The sequence below is a fragment of the Trichechus manatus genome, unplaced genomic scaffold (assembly GCF_000243295.1).
Source record: "Trichechus manatus latirostris isolate Lorelei unplaced genomic scaffold, TriManLat1.0 scaffold00186, whole genome shotgun sequence".
NCBI lineage: Eukaryota > Metazoa > Chordata > Mammalia > Sirenia > Trichechidae > Trichechus > Trichechus manatus.
In genome coordinates this window covers 1,254,859-1,274,067 of record NW_004444122.1, presented here as the reverse complement: position 1 = coordinate 1,274,067, position 19,209 = coordinate 1,254,859, and the positions used below count along the sequence as shown (strand labels likewise).

General features: G+C 45.3%; 1 protein-coding gene across 2 annotated transcripts in view; it reads left to right on the top strand.

Annotated features, from left to right (window-relative positions):
- The window catches only part of RASGRF1 (Ras protein specific guanine nucleotide releasing factor 1), a 118,120-nt gene extending 108,041 nt beyond the window's left edge, over nucleotides 1-10,079 (top strand). Inside the window, exons 25-27 of one of the 2 annotated variants that reach the window (XM_004387484.2) lie at nucleotides 3,417-3,534; nucleotides 5,883-5,951; nucleotides 8,755-10,079. In XM_004387484.2, coding sequence (XP_004387541.1) covers nucleotides 3,417-3,534; nucleotides 5,883-5,951; nucleotides 8,755-8,847 — 280 coding nt within the window. In that variant the 3' untranslated portion in view covers nucleotides 8,848-10,079. The remainder of the gene's footprint in view (nucleotides 1-3,416; nucleotides 3,535-5,882; nucleotides 5,952-8,754) is intronic. The other variant, XM_004387483.1, reaches the window with a different exon arrangement.
- Nucleotides 10,080-19,209: the final 9,130 nt, after the last annotated feature.

The following is a 19,209-nucleotide window of genomic DNA, read 5'->3' as shown; positions in this document are numbered from 1 at the left end:
TTAAATTAAGGGTGGGAATAGCTATGGAGGAGCTAGCTGACCATCAGGCCATCCCCAAGGCACCCTCCAAATGGAGTAAAATTCTGTCCCTCCAGGTGATAATGATGAGTCCAAAAGCTGAAGTTCTAGAGTTCCAGGTTTTTTAGGGGCTTCAAGAAGGCCCACTCACTGTCTATGTTTCTATCTTCATTTTCTGCCTGTGACCACGTGGCAGAGGCCTGGCCTCTTGCTGATAACACAACAAAGCTGTTAGTGTACAGGAGGCACAAAGCAGATTGGACTCTGCTCCCCATTGCATTTTTTTTCTTCTTTTTCAAAATTGCAATACCTAATTGCCCTGTACCACATGCCAGAACCTTGGACCATGACCCCAAGGGATTCAGCCCACAGAGCCCAGCCAAGTGCCCCTTCCACTCCCCCCCAGCCCGAATGCTCTTCCTGTGGCCTCAAGCAGGACAAGAGGAGACCCCTACCAGACCCAGTAGAGACTTGGAAGAGAGAAGGGTCTGTCCCACAACGAGGGCCATGCAGAGAAGGGAGAAGAAGGGAGAGGGAGGAAGGCGGGGTGGATGCAAGTGCTTGTCTCCAGCCCCATTTCAATATAGGCGGGACACACATCTTGCTTTCAGTAGCAGATGCCACTTGATGTCTGTCACTCCACTTGACATAATCAGGAGCTCCTTGGTAGATAGAAACATCGAGTTGGAAGGGCTCCAAACAACCACAGGGAAGGCCTGGATGCCAGGGGTCACCAGGTACTGGTGTGCCCCCTCTGGCCACTGCCCAGAAAACCAAAAGCAGCTTTGAGAACCTAGGGGCGGGGCACTTTTCTCTGCTTTCTGAAACATCAGAGGCCGTCTGAGAGCTCTGCTGACGGAGGAAGTACCCCCAAGTCAGCTCTGTTGGACAAGCTCACCCAGGGCAAGGCGGGATGCCACCTGAGGGAGGCCAGATGCCCATGTGGGAAGTTTAGAGGTAGCCAGATGCTGGAGTATTTTGCCTCCTTGAAGCCCATAACTCCGTGTTTCCCTTTCAGATGCTCCGCATGGGTCAGTCCCCTCCCCATGGTGCCCTTCCGGTGCCCTCCACCAGCCCTCTACCCCACACCTGTCCCCCACCCCGACCTTGGTCACTCTGACAACCCCATACACTTACCTGCATGGCTCTGGATTTTGGTTGGTTGGTTATGTATGTGGATTTGCTGTCTGAGTGTGCCGGCACGCATGCGCGCGCGAGCACGTGTGTGTGTGTGTGTGTGTGTGTGTGTGTGGTTGAATTGATTCAGTGTGTGTTCTCCATGCCCCTTCTCTGAGGCTCCTCACTCAGAAAGTTCTGGAGCTGGGGGTGCCACTTACAAATGATTCGGTTGCAAATCCATCACCTTCCACAACTGGGTCGTGAACCCCAATACCTCAGGGAAATCCACTTCAGTGATCAGATAAGCCCCCACCTGAGCCCCACGGTAAGGTTCTCACTGGTTGGGTGGTCAGAGACCTGAAAGGCCTTCAGTGTTTCAGAAACCCTCTGAGCCCTTCCACCATGCACGGTCAGCTTGCAGCCACTTGGCCTCCCATCTCCTTCAGTCCAAGAAGAGAGGTTCTTTATGCACATGGGGCACGTGCAGAGGTGGCCGGTGAAGAGGGAGGTGCTGCTCAGAACCTGCCAGTTAGCAAACCACCTCAACTTTCCACCTCCAGAGTGACTTGTCAGATCTTTGCATTATTTCTCCCTCAGATCCACAAGTCTTGTGCTTCAGACTGGGAGGGAGATGGAGAGGAAATGAAAAGCTGGGTGCGTTATAATCACGGACTGTAAAGGCCAGAAGGACCCCAAAAGGCCTGACAGTGACCAGTGTGATCCATACGTTTTTATCACAAGCCACAACAAGAATGTATTTGGCATTGCCATCCAGTATACAAATGCATATATGCATAATAGGGACAGAATTTCACAAAACAGTGTATACCTTTATTCCGTGCAGTGAACTCTGATATTTTCTGTGCTACTCCATTTCTCTTTCTTTTATTAAAAGTCTGGTCAAGACCCACTAAACTGATTTCAACACCCATGAAAGGGTCATGGCCTACAATTTGAAAAACACTTCTGCCCACTGGTTCCCAAACGTCACGTGTCCAGCTCCTTCACGACTTTGCCATACCCGTGTGCTAACTGCATTTGTGCTTACTTACTTGTGTCTCCTTCAAATGAACTCACTTTTCTCCCCAAAATAAATTTAAAGAAAAAGAACTTTTTATCATGAAGTAAAAGGAAGAACCAGCATGCTCACCATAAATACAAAGTTACCGTAAAAAATAAAGGAGGTGAAAACAAAACCATGTTAGGCTGCTGATGTTTGCCAGCTCTCTGATCCGGAGATCTGTTGCTATTTGTTTAAAAAAAAAAAAAAGGGGGGGGGAGGAGATTGGTGAGTGTTAGAAAGTATCAAAGCCGTATTACCACCAAACTGAGGCTCTCTCCTTGAGCAGTAGGGGAAAAAATGAAAATCCAATACCTTTCTCACCATATAAACCAATGTTATTTAATCAGTTCTCAGGCCACCTGAAATTGTCTTAGTGCTTTGAGGCTGAGGACCAGAGAGGGAAAGGACTGGGCCAGGATCACAGTAAGCAAGTAAAGGAGAAGTCAGGTTTCTGTTCTTGCTCTACCACCCCTCAGGATTGCCAAGTAGCCATGAGCAGACAAAGGTGGGGTGGGCTGGAAATGAGGGTCACCTGTGTGCTGAGCTGAGAGGAGGCTGTGGAGCACTGTGCAAGGAGTCCCCCTGAAAGAGCTAAATGAAGCCCTGCCAGAATATAGTGGCCACTGGGCTCCATCACAGACTCACCCCCTTACCCAGCACTCACCCAGGGCTACCAGGACAAGCACTGTCAGCCCCAGGACAGAGCAGTAACAGAGCCCCTGCTTCAGGGGGCGAGGGGGCTGGATAGGGTGACCAGTGGTGACTGCAGGAATGGGGTGGAGCGGAAGAGCCCTCTTGAGGAGATTCTGGGGTAGGGTTTGGATGAAGCATTTCAGTGGTGAGAGAGAGGAAAGGCTGGCTGAGAGGAGGCTGGCGACAGCAAGTTTCTTGGTCATTGCCAAAGGGATGGGGTCTGGGACGGAAGGTAGAGAGGTCAGGCAGGGCCTCCTGGCTCGGGCAGGGAGGAGACACCTGACTGATAAGGCCCAGCCTGGGTGAGAGGCCCCAGTTAGCACCACATCACCCACCCACCACCCAGAGGACTGGCCCTCAGACCCAGCTGACAAACCCAGGCCCAACAGCATACCATTATTCTCGGTGAATAGAAATCCCTTTGCCTCTAGCAAAGCAAAAAATGCATGTGGGGTGTTCTGGTCTTGGTTGAGTCTTGTGTTTTTAAGTGAAAAAACTATCACAAATGCCATTTGCTTTGAAGTTGTGACCCTCCCTGTGTCCCTTACCTGGGGATGTACCTCACCGACCTGGCCTTCATCGAAGAGGGGACGCCCAACTACACGGAGGACGGCCTGGTTAACTTCTCCAAGATGAGAATGGTGCGTTTCCCACCATGGGCGGGGAGGGGATCAAAACCCAAACTCCAGCCCTGGGCCCACCAGGCTGAGCTTGCTAGATATGGAGCACTCGTTTGAGAGCCTGAATCCCATTTCTCCATAAGAAACCTCGCTCTCATTAATGCACAGTTAGCATTTGGCAGGCCCTGAACCCTGAGCCTTCTTTGGAGCCCTGGTTGCTCAGTGGTTAAGCCCTCAGTTGCTAATCAAAAGGTCGGCGGTTCATATCCACCAGCCACTTCTTGGAAACCCTGTGGGGCAGTTCTACTCTGTCTTATAGGGTCACTATGAGTCAGAATTGACTTGATGGCAATGGGTTTGATTTGCTCTTTTGAGCCTTCTTCAATCCTTTCAGTCTGAGAGGTGGGTTCTCTTATTCTTCACCTTACAGAAGAGCAGATGGAGGCTTGGAGAAGTCAAGTGAGCAGCCCAGGGTCACCCGCCAAGTAAAAGACAAGCTTGGCTTTGGGCTTGGGCTTGGGTTTGGGCTGCAGCCAGGCTGGGCCTGGGCCAGGGACCACAGGGACCATGCCCCTCTCCATCCCGTCAGATACTGTTCATATTTAAAAAAAAAAAAAAAAAAGCAGTGGCCATTGAGTCAACTCCAACTCATGGCAACCCCATATATGTCAGAGTAGAACTGCGCTCCATAGGGTTTTCTTTTTTTTTTTTTTTTGAGTTTTTTTTAAGTTTTGTTTTATTTTGTTGTTGCTGAGAATATACACCAATTACATCAAAACATACACCAACAGTTTCTACATGTACAATTCAGTGACATTGATTATGTTCTTCCAGCTGTGCAACCATTCTCACCCTCCTTTTCTGAGTTGTTCCTCTTCTATTAACATAAACTCACTGCCCCCAAGGTTCTTATCTAATCTTTCGAGCTGGCTGTTGTCAATTTGATCCCATACATATAGATCTTAGAAGAGGAAAATGCTCGAGACAGACATTTTTTACTTGTGAAGCTAAACTATTGTTTGGTTTGAAGAAGACTTACAGGGGATATTTTTGGGTTCTAGGGTTTCAATGGCTGATTTTTTGGAAGTAGATCACCAGGCCTTTCTTCCAGGGTATCTCTGGGTAGACTCAAGCCTCTAACCTTTCAGTTAACAGCAGAGCGCATTACCAACTGCACCAACCAGGGGTTCCATTGTCATAGAAACACTTGCTTTATGTGGTCAAAGTAAATCACTAGCTCATATGCAGCACCTCCTAAACAGTTTTCAGATTTTCCCTGGGAGTTGGGGCGAGGAGACCCCTCTGAGCAGGGAGCAGGATTTCTAGGTATCCCCTTCTCCGCCTCTCACTGCAACCAGACAGCCTCCACTTTTATCTGCTTTGTAGATTGGGCTTCCACATAAGATTTTGTTTGATAAAAAGATTTCTCTGTCAGACATAAGCTTGAGATGCAGTCCTACTGAAAGGATGAAAGCCCCTGAGTATCATGTCTTGCACACAGTAGGCCCTTTTACGGGTTGAGTCGTGTCCCCCAAAAATTTGTATCAACTTGGTTAGGCCATGATTCCCAGTATTGTGTGATTGTCCACCATTTTGTCATCTGATGTGATTTTCTTATGTGGTGTAAATCCTACCTCTATGATGTTAGGAGGGCAGGATTAGAGGCAGTTATGTTAATGAAGCAGGACTCAATCTCCAAGATCAGGTTGTATCTTGAGTCAATCTCTTCTGAGATATAAAAGAGAGAACTGAGCAGAGAGACAGGAGGACCTCATACCACCAAGAAAATAGCCCTGGGAGCAGAGCTCATCTTTGGACCTGAGGTCCCTGCGCTGAGAAGCTCTTAGACCAGAGGAAGATTGATGACAAGGACATTTCCTTCAGAACCAACAGAGGAAGCCTTCCCCTGGAGCTGGCACCCAGAATTCCGACTTCTAGCCTCTAGACTATGAGAGAATAAATTTCTGTGTGTTAAGGCCATCTACTTGTGGTATTTCTGTTATAGCAGCACTAGATAACTAAGCCCTTAAAAAAGTAGCAGATGCCTTTAACTTCCGCTGGAGCCATAGGGTTCTGTTCTAGCAATGTTGGATGATTTACACCACTGATTAAATGGGATTTTTTTTTTCCCCCACTCAATCGCGGAGCATAATTAGCCTATAGAGTCTTGACAAGTACCACCCTTGGAAGCAGATTGCTGATTTGAAGAAAACCCTGATGTCCCAGTGGACCCTTCTAGGAGGCAATGTGATGTGAATTAAGAGACTGAGTTAGGGCCTCGCTGTTGATGCCCCTTCTGTACTTCCACAAAGAGGGGGGTGGCACTAACAGAGCAAACTATCTTCTAAAACTCTCCTTACTTCCCACAGATATCCCATATTATCCGAGAGATTCGACAGTTTCAACAAACTGCCTACAAAATAGAACACCAAGCAAAGGTAAGCGGGCTGCATTTTCCCCATCTTGCTTCCTTTCTCACAGTTGCTCTGTGTGGACGGCCTTCCTCCCTTTTCCCTCCGCCCCGAAACACTTTCCCTTCCTGAATCCTCTTGGACCCAGCTTAGATGCCCTCTCTTTAAGGAAGCCCTCCCTATTCTCTGTTCCCTGCTTAGAAGCAGTTTCTCCCTTCCAATTTGTCTGATTTTATCTGCCATGGGATGATTTATGATCGTGTCGAATCTCCCCCAAGGCAAGGGGCAACTCCTAGGAGGCAAAGGTACAGCCCATTTTTGAAAGGCAATACGTTCACAAGTTACAAACCTCACAGATGTAAAAGGAGACCCAGCAAGAAGTCCCCAGCCACGTGGCAACTGTGTCACCAGTTTCTTGTGTCTATGCAACCACAAGCCAAGTTTTTTAGTATGATGTAGTATACTAAAGCATGTTATCAGGAGGGATCAGTCCCTGGAGAAAGGGCATCATGGGTGGTACAGTAGAGGGTCAGCAAAAGAGAGGAAGACCCTCAAGGAGATAGACTGATACAGTGGCTGCAACAATAGGCTGAAACATAGCAACGATTGTGAGCATGGCGCAGGACCGGGCAGTGTTTCTGTTGTACACAAGGTCGCTGTGAGTGGGAACTGACTCGACAGCACCTAACAACAACAACAGTGTACTATACACTGCTCTGCATCAATCTTTTTACTTTAACAACATATCTCAGAGATCATTCCCTATTGAGAGGCAAGAGAAATCCATTTATTTAGCTAGTCTTCTATATTTAAGGTGAGTCTCTAGGTGGTGCAAATGGTTAACCCATTCAGCCACTAACCAAAAGGTTGGAGGTTTGAGTCCATCTAGAGGTGCCTCGGAAGAAAGGCCTGGCAGTCTACTTCCCAAAAATTAGCCATTGAAAACCCTGTGTTGCACAGTGAACTCTGACACATGGGGCTGCCATGAGTTGGAGTCAACGCGGCAGCATCTGGTTTTGGTTTATGGGTTAAAGTAGACTGTGATAGCTGAAGCCGTCTTCCCGTAGATGCTGGGAGCGGATCATTGATTAGACATAATACTCATGAATCAGCATACTAGACAGCAGTTTCTGCCCATCACCGTAGTAGAGAGAATCAATTAGGCAAAACGTCAAGCAACACAGACTTGATTTTCCTCAAGCATTGATCGATCAGCAGCTCCTCAGACATAAGAAGAAATTTTTTTTTTCTTTCTGGAATTCTGTCTTAGTTACCTAGTACTGCTGTAACACAGATACCACAGGTGGGTGGCTTTAAAGAGCAGACATTTATTTTCTCACAGTTCTGGAGGCTGGGACTCTGAATTCAGGGTGTCAGCAGGACTAGACTCTCTCTCTCTCTGTCAGCTTAAGGGGAAGATCCTTGTCTCCTTCAGCTTTGGTAGCCTCGGGCTTTTCTTGGCATTCCCTGGCTTGTAGATGGATCCTCACATGATCTCTTATCCGTGGGGGGGGGGGGGGGGGGGGAAGGGAGGGCACAGGGTCAGGCACGGGAAGGAAGGGGGGGGGGGGGGGCGCGCGTGTGCGTGTGCACGCGCGCGCGTGTGTCTGCTCTTTTTATGAGCCCTTTCAGAAGGGATTAGGTTTAGGATTTACCCTACTCTGATAGGACCTCATTAACATAATAAAAGAAAAACTTATTTCCAAATCGGGTCACATTTACAAGTACAGGAGTTAGGACTTCCGTGAATTCTTTTGGGGGACACAATTCAATCCATAATAGTTTGCATGGGAAAAGGCACCTTCAGTTGCAAACAATGGACAAATAGAGTCTCTTTGGAGCTGGGGGCTGCCTGTGAGGCTCTGGCTCTGGTCTCTCATTCCATATTCAAAGCACAGGAGTTCAGCTCCCCACTGGGGAGCAGGAGTAGGGTGAGGAGGGAGGAGGAGTCATTCAAATCCCATGGGTGAATCTCCCATGATTTTCCATGTTAAGATTTTGCCTCAGAGTGAGCCAAGTGAGGGGACAAAAAGGAGGCTCTTCCCTCACGCAGTCTTAGTCCCCACTTGCCTCTCTTGGGGTGAACATCTCACAATAGTATCTAATCCTAATGTTTAAATATGTCTTCCCAACATTGTGTTATGAACCTTTTCAAACACACGAAAAGGTTGGAAGAAGTGTATAGTGAACCCCATACACCCACCACCCAGATTCTACAATTGACATTTTAATACATTTTTTTAATGCAACATGGACCCAAAACACTTTGTCTAGTGCTCAACCAAAGAAATAGCAATCAAGGGTAATTTCTACTGTCGTTGTGAGCGCCTCCAAGTCAGCACCCTACTCACGGCAACCCCACGCGCGAAGGAGTGAAATGCTGCCTGGTCCTGCACCATCCCCACGATCGGTTGTGAATCGAATCACTGTAATCCACAGGTGTTTCGTTGGCTGATTTTCATAAGTAGATCACCAGGCCTTTCTTCCTAGTTCATCATAGTCTAGAAGCTCCTCTAAAACCTGCTTAGCGTCATAGCAACATGCAAGCCCCCACTAACAGACAGGTGGTGGCTGGGTATGAGGTGCATGGGCCGGGGATCACCTGGGTCTCCCACATGGAAGGCAAGAATTCTACCACCCTACTGAATGTAATATTAATATTAAGACAATATGAAATAAGAACATTAAGACAAAACACCTCTTACCTCAGTGAATTTTGCCTCACTTGCTGACCTGACTCTGGTTCCCTCGGGATGCCTGGTGTCCACAGTCAGTGTATTATGGGGTCCCCCTAACCCTGCCATTCCTTTTCCTCTTTTCTTTTTTTTAGGTAACCCACTATTTGCTGGACCAATCCTCTGTAATGGACGAGGAGAGCCTCTACGAGTCTTCTCTCCGAATAGAGCCAAAACTTCCGACCTGAAGCTGTCCCAGCTCAGACCCAGCTGCCCCTGTGTATACTTGCTATATGATATTGTACATATTTGTTTGGTTTCTCTGGATTCTCTTCTTTAGTATGTGCTTCTCCAAGAATACAAATCCGTTGTTGTTCTTAGACTCCTGCAGAGCCGGAATATGAATCTCTGCACCGTTTAAGACTTCGCCCACTCATCCCACCCCGTCTCCCGCAGCACCTGCTTCTTTTAAACAACTGTACTCTTAGTCTGTCCTTCCTAGATCCCTTGCTCTTCTCAGAAGGGAGAACAGAACCCGTGCATACACGAATCTTAAGCACCAATCCTGCTTCCGTCCTTCCCCAGCCCAGGCCCCTGGGTTGAGTCGGCCACCCAGGCATCCGCCCAGCATGTTCCATATAGTTGTTATAACTGGGTGGGGGGTGGGAGGGAGGCGGGAGGGGGACAACCATACCCTGAAGTCCAGTCATTGACAAATCTTTCTGCTGATGGTGATGCCAATTTCCAAAGCAGCTTTTTCAGCCAAAATTGCAGGTCTCAAAACTCTCCACCTCCCAGTAACCTGGATGGAAGGGAGTCCTCTCCACTGAGAACTATGTCACTCGACACCAACGCCGCCATCTTTTTCAGGCACCACGTAGCCCCTTGCTCTAGGATGACATCTGATAGCATGAATAGCCGCCTCAATCAAACTGGACGGAGGCCCTGGAACTTCCCGAGGGAAACGGATTCACAACACAAAGTCCTGTCGACTTTGACCGTTGCCCAGCATCCACTGGAAGTCGGGAACACAAAAATGTAACTGTTACTCTTTTAGCCGCCAAACGGTCACTACAAGCTTATGTTGAAATGCTCTAAGTCTATAGACCTTGTGATGATTAGTACCACACTGTAGAATTAGGAAATCAATAACCAAGTGTTTTTATTGCATATACTGTAGTCCTGTCTAAATGCCTTCTAGCAGGAATATAGTACTGTAGTGCTTATTCTGTGAATATTACCATGTATTTTTTACATTGTACAGTATAGAAAACACAAGTTAACTCTAAAGTGGCAGGCATGCTCCACTATAACAAACAGACAACTTTTGCTGTAAGCAATACCTAGTGGTCTGAGAATTCTATTTCAAGTCCTAAAATATTTCAACTTACAGCTTGTTTGGAAAACAGAAATTTCCATTTTTGTAAAAATACATGTTTCCTGATTACCTCTTGCTAATAAATCTATTCTATCTCAGGGTGAACAGTGAGTTGTGGTGTGTTTCGTTCATTTACTTCAGGAATATTGGCCAATCACTTGTTCCTTACCAGGCCCTGGGTTGGGGACCAGAGATCTGGAGGTGACAAGAATGAGATCCCTGCTTTTTGGAAACTCGCAGCTTAGTGACTGTTCCAGTTGTCTATTGCACCTGGAACAAACCACTTCAGAACTGAGAGGCCTAAAGAAACAGTTTTTATCTTTCTCAGTTCCATGGGTTGACTGGGCCCAGCTGGTGGTTCTTGCTTGGGGGCCTTCATGAAGTTACATCACAAATCAGCTGGGGCTGGAGTCATTTGAAGGCTCATTATGGTCTGGGTGTCCAAGATGGCACTCTCACACGGCTGGAACTTGATGTTGGCTGGGAGCTGAGCAGGAGCTGTCAACTGAGGTCCACACCTGGCCTATCTATTTGGAGTGCGGCAGCTGTGTTTCAAGAGCAGGCAGAAGTTGCAAGGGATTCCCAGAATGGCACACCCACAACATTGTATTGTTCAGGTGCAGTACCAAGGCCAGCCCAGTTATAAGCGGAGGGGAACTTGGCTCCCCCCTCAATGGGAAACCAAAACCTGTTGCTGTCGAGTTGATTCCAACCCTTAGCAACCTTATAAGACAGAGTAGAACTGCCCCATAAGGTTTCCAAGGAGCAGCTGGGGGATTCGAACTGCCGATCTTTTTGTTAGCAGCCTGAGCTCTTAACCACTGCGCCACCGGGACTCCTCTCAATAGGAAGAGGAGCAAAAAATTTGCAGCCGTTTTTAGGTACAGGCGGTGGCTGCTAACCGAAAGGTTGGCCATTCAAAGCCACCCAGCAGCTCTGCAGGAGAAAGACCTGGTGATCTGCTCCTGTAAAAATGACAGCCAAGAAAACTCCATGGGCAGGGGCCTAACTATGAACATAGTGCCTAGGGCAGGCAATTAGTGTTAAATTGCTGAATGATCTCTCACAGCTGGAGACGAAACTGTGCCGGCCAATAGAAACTGCTAATTGGCACCCTGCCTCAAGCGGTGCCTGGGGCAAGTGCCTCCCTGCTCCCTGCCCCCACCCCCAGTTAGGCCTCTGCCTATGGGGCAGTTCTACAGAGTCAGAATCGACTTCACAGCACCCAACAACAATTAAAACCTCTAGAGTTCTCAACGGGGGTGATTTTGCCCCCCAGGGAGCATTTGACAATATCTGAAGTCAACTTTTGGTTGTCACAACTGGGGGGCTGCTATTGGCATCTAATGGGTAGAGGCCAGGGAAGCTGTTAAACATCCCACAGTGCATGACAGCTCCTGTCTTAGTTAGCTAAGTTATCTAGTGCTGCTGTAACAGAGATACCACAAGCAGGTGACTTAAATGAACAGGAATTTATTTCTGAATTTATTTCTGAATTTCAAATTCAGGGCACCAGCTCTAGGGGAAGGCTTTCTCTCTCAGCTCTAGGGGAAGGGTCTTGTCTCTTCGGCTTCTGTGCTTTGGTTCCTCGGCAGTCTTCATGTGGGATGGCATCTGTCTCCCCCATCTGTGCTTGCTTGCTTCTGTGCCTAATCTGCTCCTTTTATATCTCAGAAGTGATTGACCTAAAACACACCCTCCACTGACATGGCCTCATTAACATAACAAAGAGAACTCTATTTCCAAGTGGCGTAACATGGATATAGGGTCGCTATCAGTCAGAATCTACTCCACGGCTACGGGTTTGGTTTTTGTTTTGGATAAGGATTGACATTCCAACACAAATTTTGGGGGGACACAATTCAATCCATAACAGCCCTCCACAACCAAAACTTACTCAACTCAAAATATCACTGGCCCTGAGGCTGAGAAACCCTGCTCTTGAGTCAGACTGCCCTGGTTCAAATCCCAGCTTCACCGCTTACTAGCTGTATGACCTTAGGTAAATTACATACTCTCTCTATATCTCAATTTCTCCACTTGTAAAATTGGGGCAATAATAACACCGATCTCACAAGGTGGCTGTGAGAATTACATGAGATCTAAATGTGAGCTGGTTAGCACCCAGCAAGTGCTTGATAACATTAGCTGTTGTTGTTCGTGAAATATTTATAGGGCACTTACTTTGTTTTGAGGATCCCTGGTGGTGCGGTGGTTAAGCGCTCAGCTGCTATCTGAAAGATCGGTGGTTCGAATTCACCAGCTGCCCCAAGCAGATGTGGCAGTCTGCTTCGGTAAAGATCTACAGTCTTGGAAATCCGATGGAGCAGTTCTACTCTGTCATACAGGGTGGCTGTGAGTTGGAATCAACTCAACAGCAACAGGTTACTTTGTATCAGGCCCTAGTTTAGGCACTGCAGAATCGGTAGTGAACAAAGCAAACAAGCTCCCTGCCCTCGTGAGGTTTATGTTCTGTGGATGGGGAAAGGATGATACCTAAGGCAGGGTGACAAGTACCATGAGGACAATCAAACAGGGCAACGTGAAGCCGACTGTGACTAGGGAATCTGCCGTGAAACCTGGGTGATACAAAACCACACGGCCCGTTGTTAGAAATTGTGAGGTCCTGGCTCATCTGAGGTGCTCTAATTTGGTGTGAGGCACGAGGTGCTTCTCGGAGGCTTTTTCAAGGACCAAACTATGGTGAGCCAAGAGAACCACCACTTCAGGAATCAAATGTAAGAAGGGTGTCAAAAAACTCAGTAATAGAGATAAATAATATTTTTGTAAATATATATGTAACAAAACATTTGCCATTTCAACAATCTTCACATGTACCGTTCAATGACATTAATTATGTTCATCATGCTGTTCAACCGTCACCCTGATCCATTCCCCAATTTTTCCATCACCCTTAACAGAAGCTCAGTGTCCCCTAAGCATTGAGTCCTTCTTTCCCCCTCCCATCACCCCACCCCCGGTAACCACTAATAAACTGTGGTCTCCATACACTGCCTATTCTAGATATTTCATATAGGTGGGACCATACAATATTTGTTCTTTTGTGACTAACTTATCTCACTCAGAAAATGTTTTCCAGGTTCATTCATGAGAGATAAACGTTTTAATGCAATATTTTAAACAGTAAAAATTAATGTAAGAAGCCCATGATGAACAAAATATCAAAATTTTAAATAAAAGCAGGATCAGTATTACTGATTTTTCCTTTTGACTTTGGCTCAGCTCAGCACTGGGATGCCTGCCCCTTTTGTAAGTGATGTATAAAACGCCTCTAGTTTAAGAGAGGAACTAGCACTGTTCCAGGTTATAGAAGGTCCCTAGGAGGCTCAAACTGTTTGCTCTGGACTGCTAACCTAAAAGTTTTCAGATCAAATCCACCAAGTGATACCGCAAAAGAAAAAGCCTAACAATGTGCTTTCATTAAGATTACAGCCAAGAAAATCCTATGGAGCAGTTCTACTGTGTAACACAAGGGGTCACCATGAGCCAGAATCAACTCGATGGCAACTAACAACAACGAGGACAACCAGGCTATTTCCTGGGGAGAGAGGTGGTGAATTTGATTGGCTTCTTCACTTGTTTGTGTATGTGTTTTGCCAGTTGGTTTTTGAGAATTTTTCCCACTAACTCCATGAAGGAGTTTTTTCAACTTCAATACCCAAGGAAAAGACTGCACCTGGTCCATTAGTGCTCTTTGGTGTAATTGGGTTTCATGATGGCAAATGGAGTCACCTGGTGGCATCTGGCTACACTCCCCCCGCAAGCTTCTTGCTCTCACCCTCTGTTTAATGATCACAGTCTCTTTCCCAACAGACCTCGTGGCTGCCATGGCAAAAGCACCTAAAGAAGTAGGTTGTTGTTGTCACAGGAATATGAAGGTGCCACCCAGACCCACCCACTTGCCGAGTAGTTGCTAAGCTGATGCCCTGTGCATACCTAGGTAACAAGCACCCAACCCGGTCCCTGACCTCCTAGAGCTTGTGACACGCCTGAGGAGAGGAAACTCACAGATGAAACAACTCTCATAGTTCTAGCACCACCCCAGACCTCCCTTTAGGCTCCAGACTTTTATATACGAGAAGCTTTGCCACCAGTATTTCAAATACCAGTAGGGTCACCCTTGGTAGACAGGTTTCAACTGACTTTCCAGACAAAGACAGACTAGGAAGAAGGACTTGTCAGTCTACTTCTGAAAAAAAAAAGTTGACCAGTGAGAACCTTATAAATAGCAGCAGAACATTGTCTGATATAGTGCCGGAAGATGAGCCCCTCAGGTTGGAAGGCGCTCATACTACAACTGAGGAAGAGCTACCTCCTCAGAGTAGAGTCGGCCTTAATGATGTGGATGGAGTCAAGCTTTTGGGACCTTCATTTGCTGTTATAGCACAACTCAAAACAGAAAGAAACAGCTGTAAACATCCACTAGTAATCAGAACATGGAATGTACAAAGTATGACTCTAGGAAAATTGGAAATCATCAAAAATGAAATGGAATGCATAAAGAATGATATCCTAGGCATTAGTGAGCTGAAATGGACTGGTATTGGCCATCATGAATCAGATAATCATATGGTTTACTATGCTGGAAATGACAAATTGAAGAGAAATGGCGTCACTTTCATCATCAAAAAGAACATTTCAAGATCTATCGTGAAGTATAACGCTGGCAGTGATAGGATAATATCCATCCACCTACAAGAAGACCAGTTAAAATGACTTATTCAAATTTATCCACCAACCACTCGTGCCAAAGGTGAAGAAATTGAAGATTTTTTACCAACTTCTGCAGTCTGAAATTGATCGAACTTGCAATCAGGATGCACTGATAATTACTGGTGATTGGAATGTGAAAAAGTTGGAAACAAAGAAGGAACAGTAGTTGGAAAATACGGCCTTGGTAATAAAGACGACGCCGGAGGTTGGTGATAGAATTTCGCAAGGCTAACAACTTCTTCACTGCAAATACCTTTTTTCAACAACATAAACATAGGCTATACAAGTGGACCTCACCAGATGGAATACACAAGAATCAAATCGACTACATCTGTGGAAAGAGACGATGGAGAACCTCAGTATCATCAGTCAGAACAAGGCCAGGGGCCGATTGTGGAACAGACCATCAATTGCTCATATGCAAGTTCAAGTTGAAGCTAAAGAAAATTAGAACCAGTCAAGAGCCAAAGTACAACCTTGAATATATCCCACCTGAATTTAGAGACCATATCAAGAATAGATTTGATGCATTGAATACTAATGACCAAAGACCAGACGAGTTGTGGAATGACAACGAGGATATCAGACATGAAGAAAGCAAGAGGTCATTAAAAAGACAAGAAAGAAAGAAAAGACCAAAATGGATGTCAGAAGAGACTCTGAAACTTGCTCTTGAATGTCAAGTAGCTAAAGCAAAAGGAAGAAATGATGAAGTAAAAGAACTGAACAGAAGATTTCAAAGGGTGGCTCCAGAAGTCAAAGTAAAGTATTATAATGAAATGTGCAAAGACCTGGAGATAGAAAACCAAACGGGAAGAACACGCACAGCATTTCTCAAGCTGAAAGAGCTGAAGAAAAAAAATTCAAGACTCAGGTTGCAATATTGAAGGATTCTATGGGGAAAATTAAATGACACAGGAAGCATCAAAAGAAGATGGAAGGAATACACAGAGTCACTATAACAAAAAGAATTGGTTGACTTCAACCTTTCCACAATGTAGCATATGATCAGGAACCGATGGTACTGAAGGAAGAGATCCAAGCTGCACTGAAGGCACTGGCGAATAACAAGGATCCAGGAATTGATGAATACCAATTGAGATGTTTCAACAAACAGATGCAGCGCTGGAAGCGCTCACCTGTCTTCGCCAAGAAAGTTGGAAGACAGCTACCTGGCCAACCAACTGGAAGAGATCCATATTTATATCCATTCCAAAGAAAGATGATCCAACAGAATGTAAAATTATCAAACAGTATCATTAATATCACACACAAGTGAAATTTTGCTGAAGATCATTCAAAAGCAGTTGCAGCAGTACATCAACAGGGAACTGCCAGAAATTCAAGCCAGATTCAGAAGAGGATATGGAACGAGGGATATCGTTGCTGAGGTCAGATGGACCATGGCTGAAAGCAGAGAATACCAGAAAGATGTTTACCTGTGTTTTGTTGACTAGCAAAGGCATTCAACTGTGTGGATCATAACGAATTATGGATAACATTGCTAAGAACAGGAATTCCAGAACATTCAATTGTCCTCATGAGGAATCTATACATAGACCAAGAGACAGTCGTACAAATAGAACAAGGGAATACTCCGTGGTTTAAAGTCAAGAAATTGTGTGTCAGGGTTGTATCCTTTCACCATACTTATTCAATCTGTATGCTAATCCGAGAAACTGGACTATATGAAGAAGAACAGGGCATCAGGATTGGAGAAAGACTCATTAACAACTTGCGATATGCAGATGACACAACCTTCCTTGCGGAAAGCAAAGAGGACCTGAAGCACTTACAAAGATCAAAGATCACAACCTTCAGTATGGATTACACCTCAACATAAAGAAAACAGAAATCCTCACAACTAGACCAATAAGCAACATCATGATAAATGGAGAAAATATTGAAGTTGTCAAGGATTTCATTTTACTTGGATCCACAATCAATGCTCATGGAAGCAGCAGTCAAGAAATCAAACAACATATTGCATTGGGAGAATCTGCTGCAAAAGACCTCTTTAAAGTGTTAAAAAGCAAAGATGTCACTTTGAGGACTAAGCTGTGCCTGACCCAAGCCATGGTGTTTTCAGTCACCTCATATGCATGTGAAAGCTGGACAATGAATAAGGAAGACCAAAGAAGAATTGATGCTTTTGAATTACAGTGTTTGAGAAGAATATTGAATATGCCATGGACTACCAGAAGAACGAACAAATCTGTCTTGGAAGAAGTACAGCAAGAACGCTCCTTAGAAGCAAGGATGGTGAGACTTCTCACATACTTTGGATATGTTATCAGGAGGGACCAGTCCTTGGAGAAGGACATCATGTGTGGTAAAGTAGAGGATCAGCAAAAAAGAGGAAAACCCTCAATGAGATGGATTGACACAGTGGCTGCAACAATGGGCTCAAGCGTAATGATTGTGAGGATGGGGCAGGACCAGGCAGTGTTTCCTTCTGTTGTACATAGGGTCATTATAAGTTGGAACCAACTTAACAGCACCTAACAACAGTAACAAACCTACAGTCCTTTTCCACTTGGGTGTTCTACAGCTAACTCCAACTCAGCTGAACCAAACTGGCCTCCTCATCTTCCCCTTCACATCCAGGTCTTCTTCAGCACCCCCTCCCAATTGTGCAAGCCAGAAACCCAGGGGTCACTTCAACTCCTGCCTTTCCTTCATTTCCCACTTCCAACGGGTAACCAGATCCAGCCAATGTTAACCACTTAATTATCTTGCCAACCAGGCAACAGCTCTTCATCTCCTCTGCCACCACCCTGGACCATCAGTTCTCAAACTTTTGGCTTCCAGAACCCCTCTAAACTGTTAAAAAGTATTGAGGACCCCAAACAGCTTTCGTTACTGTGGGTTATCTAGCAATGTTACTGTATTAATAATTAAACCAACTGCTGTCGAGTCTGACCCCATGTGTGTCAGAGTAGAACTGTACTCCATAGGGTTTTCAATGGCTGATTTTTTTGCAAGTAGATTGCAAGGCCTCTGGGTGGACTCAAACCTCCAACCTTTTGGTTAGCAGCCAAGACGTTAACTGTTTACAGCAGCCAGCGACTCTCATATAACTAACTACTGTTATTTGAAACTAAAACTGAGAAAGTTTTAAAATCATTATCTATTAAGTCATTTAAAAGTATCAATAATAAACCCATTGTGTATTGACATAAACTTTTTTTAATGAAAAATAACTAGATTTTCAAAAACAGAAGAGTAATTTAATGAGAAGAAGGGCATTGCTTTCTATTTTTGCAACTCTCATCAATGTCTGGCTTAATAGAAGCAGCTGGAGTCTCATATCTTCTTCTACAATCTGTTGTGCTAGCATATGTCTCCGTAGCCTCTGGAAAACTCTAGTGTACACTCATGAGAGAATAACAGTGAAAAAAGCAAATAAGTTCTTAATATTATTATGAAAATAGTTTCAAACTCATAAACCTCTTTTGAAAACCACTGCCCTAGACCAAGCCACCAGCTATGCCTTGACTGGACTTGTATAATCTTGCCTTCTCAACCCATCTAGGTCTCCTACATTTTCTCTTGAGCATTTATCCTCCACCTAGTCCATTTTCCAAAGAGACATTGGTAGTTCAGTGGTAGAATTCTTGCCTTCCGTGCTGGAGACCTGGGCTCAGTTCCCAGCTAATGCACCTCATGTGCAGCCACTACCCATCTGTCATTGGGGGCTTGTGTTTTGCTATGATGCTGAACAGGTTTCAGCAGAGTTTCCAAACAAAGATGAACTAGGAAGAAAGACCCGGCAATCTACTGCTGAAAATCAGCCAATGAAAACCTTATGGATCACAACAGTTCAATTCTGTTGTACATGGGGTTGCCATGAGTCAGGGGTCAACTCGATGACAGCTTCCAAAAGAAGTCTATTTACCAACTATAGCCGGAGTGATATTTTTCAAACATAAATCTGATTATATCATTCTTCTCCTTAAAATTCTCTAAGGGCATCCCATTGCTGTCAGGCTAAAGTTCAAAATTCTCATTGTGGCATCCAAAGCTGTATACCATCTCTCCCCCGCCTACCTCCACTTCCCCTTGCTTTCTGGGCTCCAGACCCACTAGCCTTCTTGCTGTGTTTCCAACCACATTTCTTCCTATCTCAGGGTGTCTGCGCATGTTGTTCCTCTTTTTCTCTAAAGCAATACTTAACCATCCTTCAGATCTCAACTCAGATCCTACAACCCCAGATAAGTCTTTCTAGACTCCATCCATGTCATACATTCTCATGTCTCCTTTTCTTCCTCATTACATAATTTGCTACTTCATTTCTGTCCTCCTCCACTAAAGTCTAAACTGCACGAGGGCAAAAACATGGCTCTTTTATTCATCACTGCCTATCACAGGTACTGGTACACAGTGAAATTCCATAGTGGATGTTTGTTGAATGAATGAACCAGATCTTGGCTACTCAAAACATGGTCTCTCAAGGATGCCGTTTATCACACTCCTATTTAACATTGTGCTGGAAGTT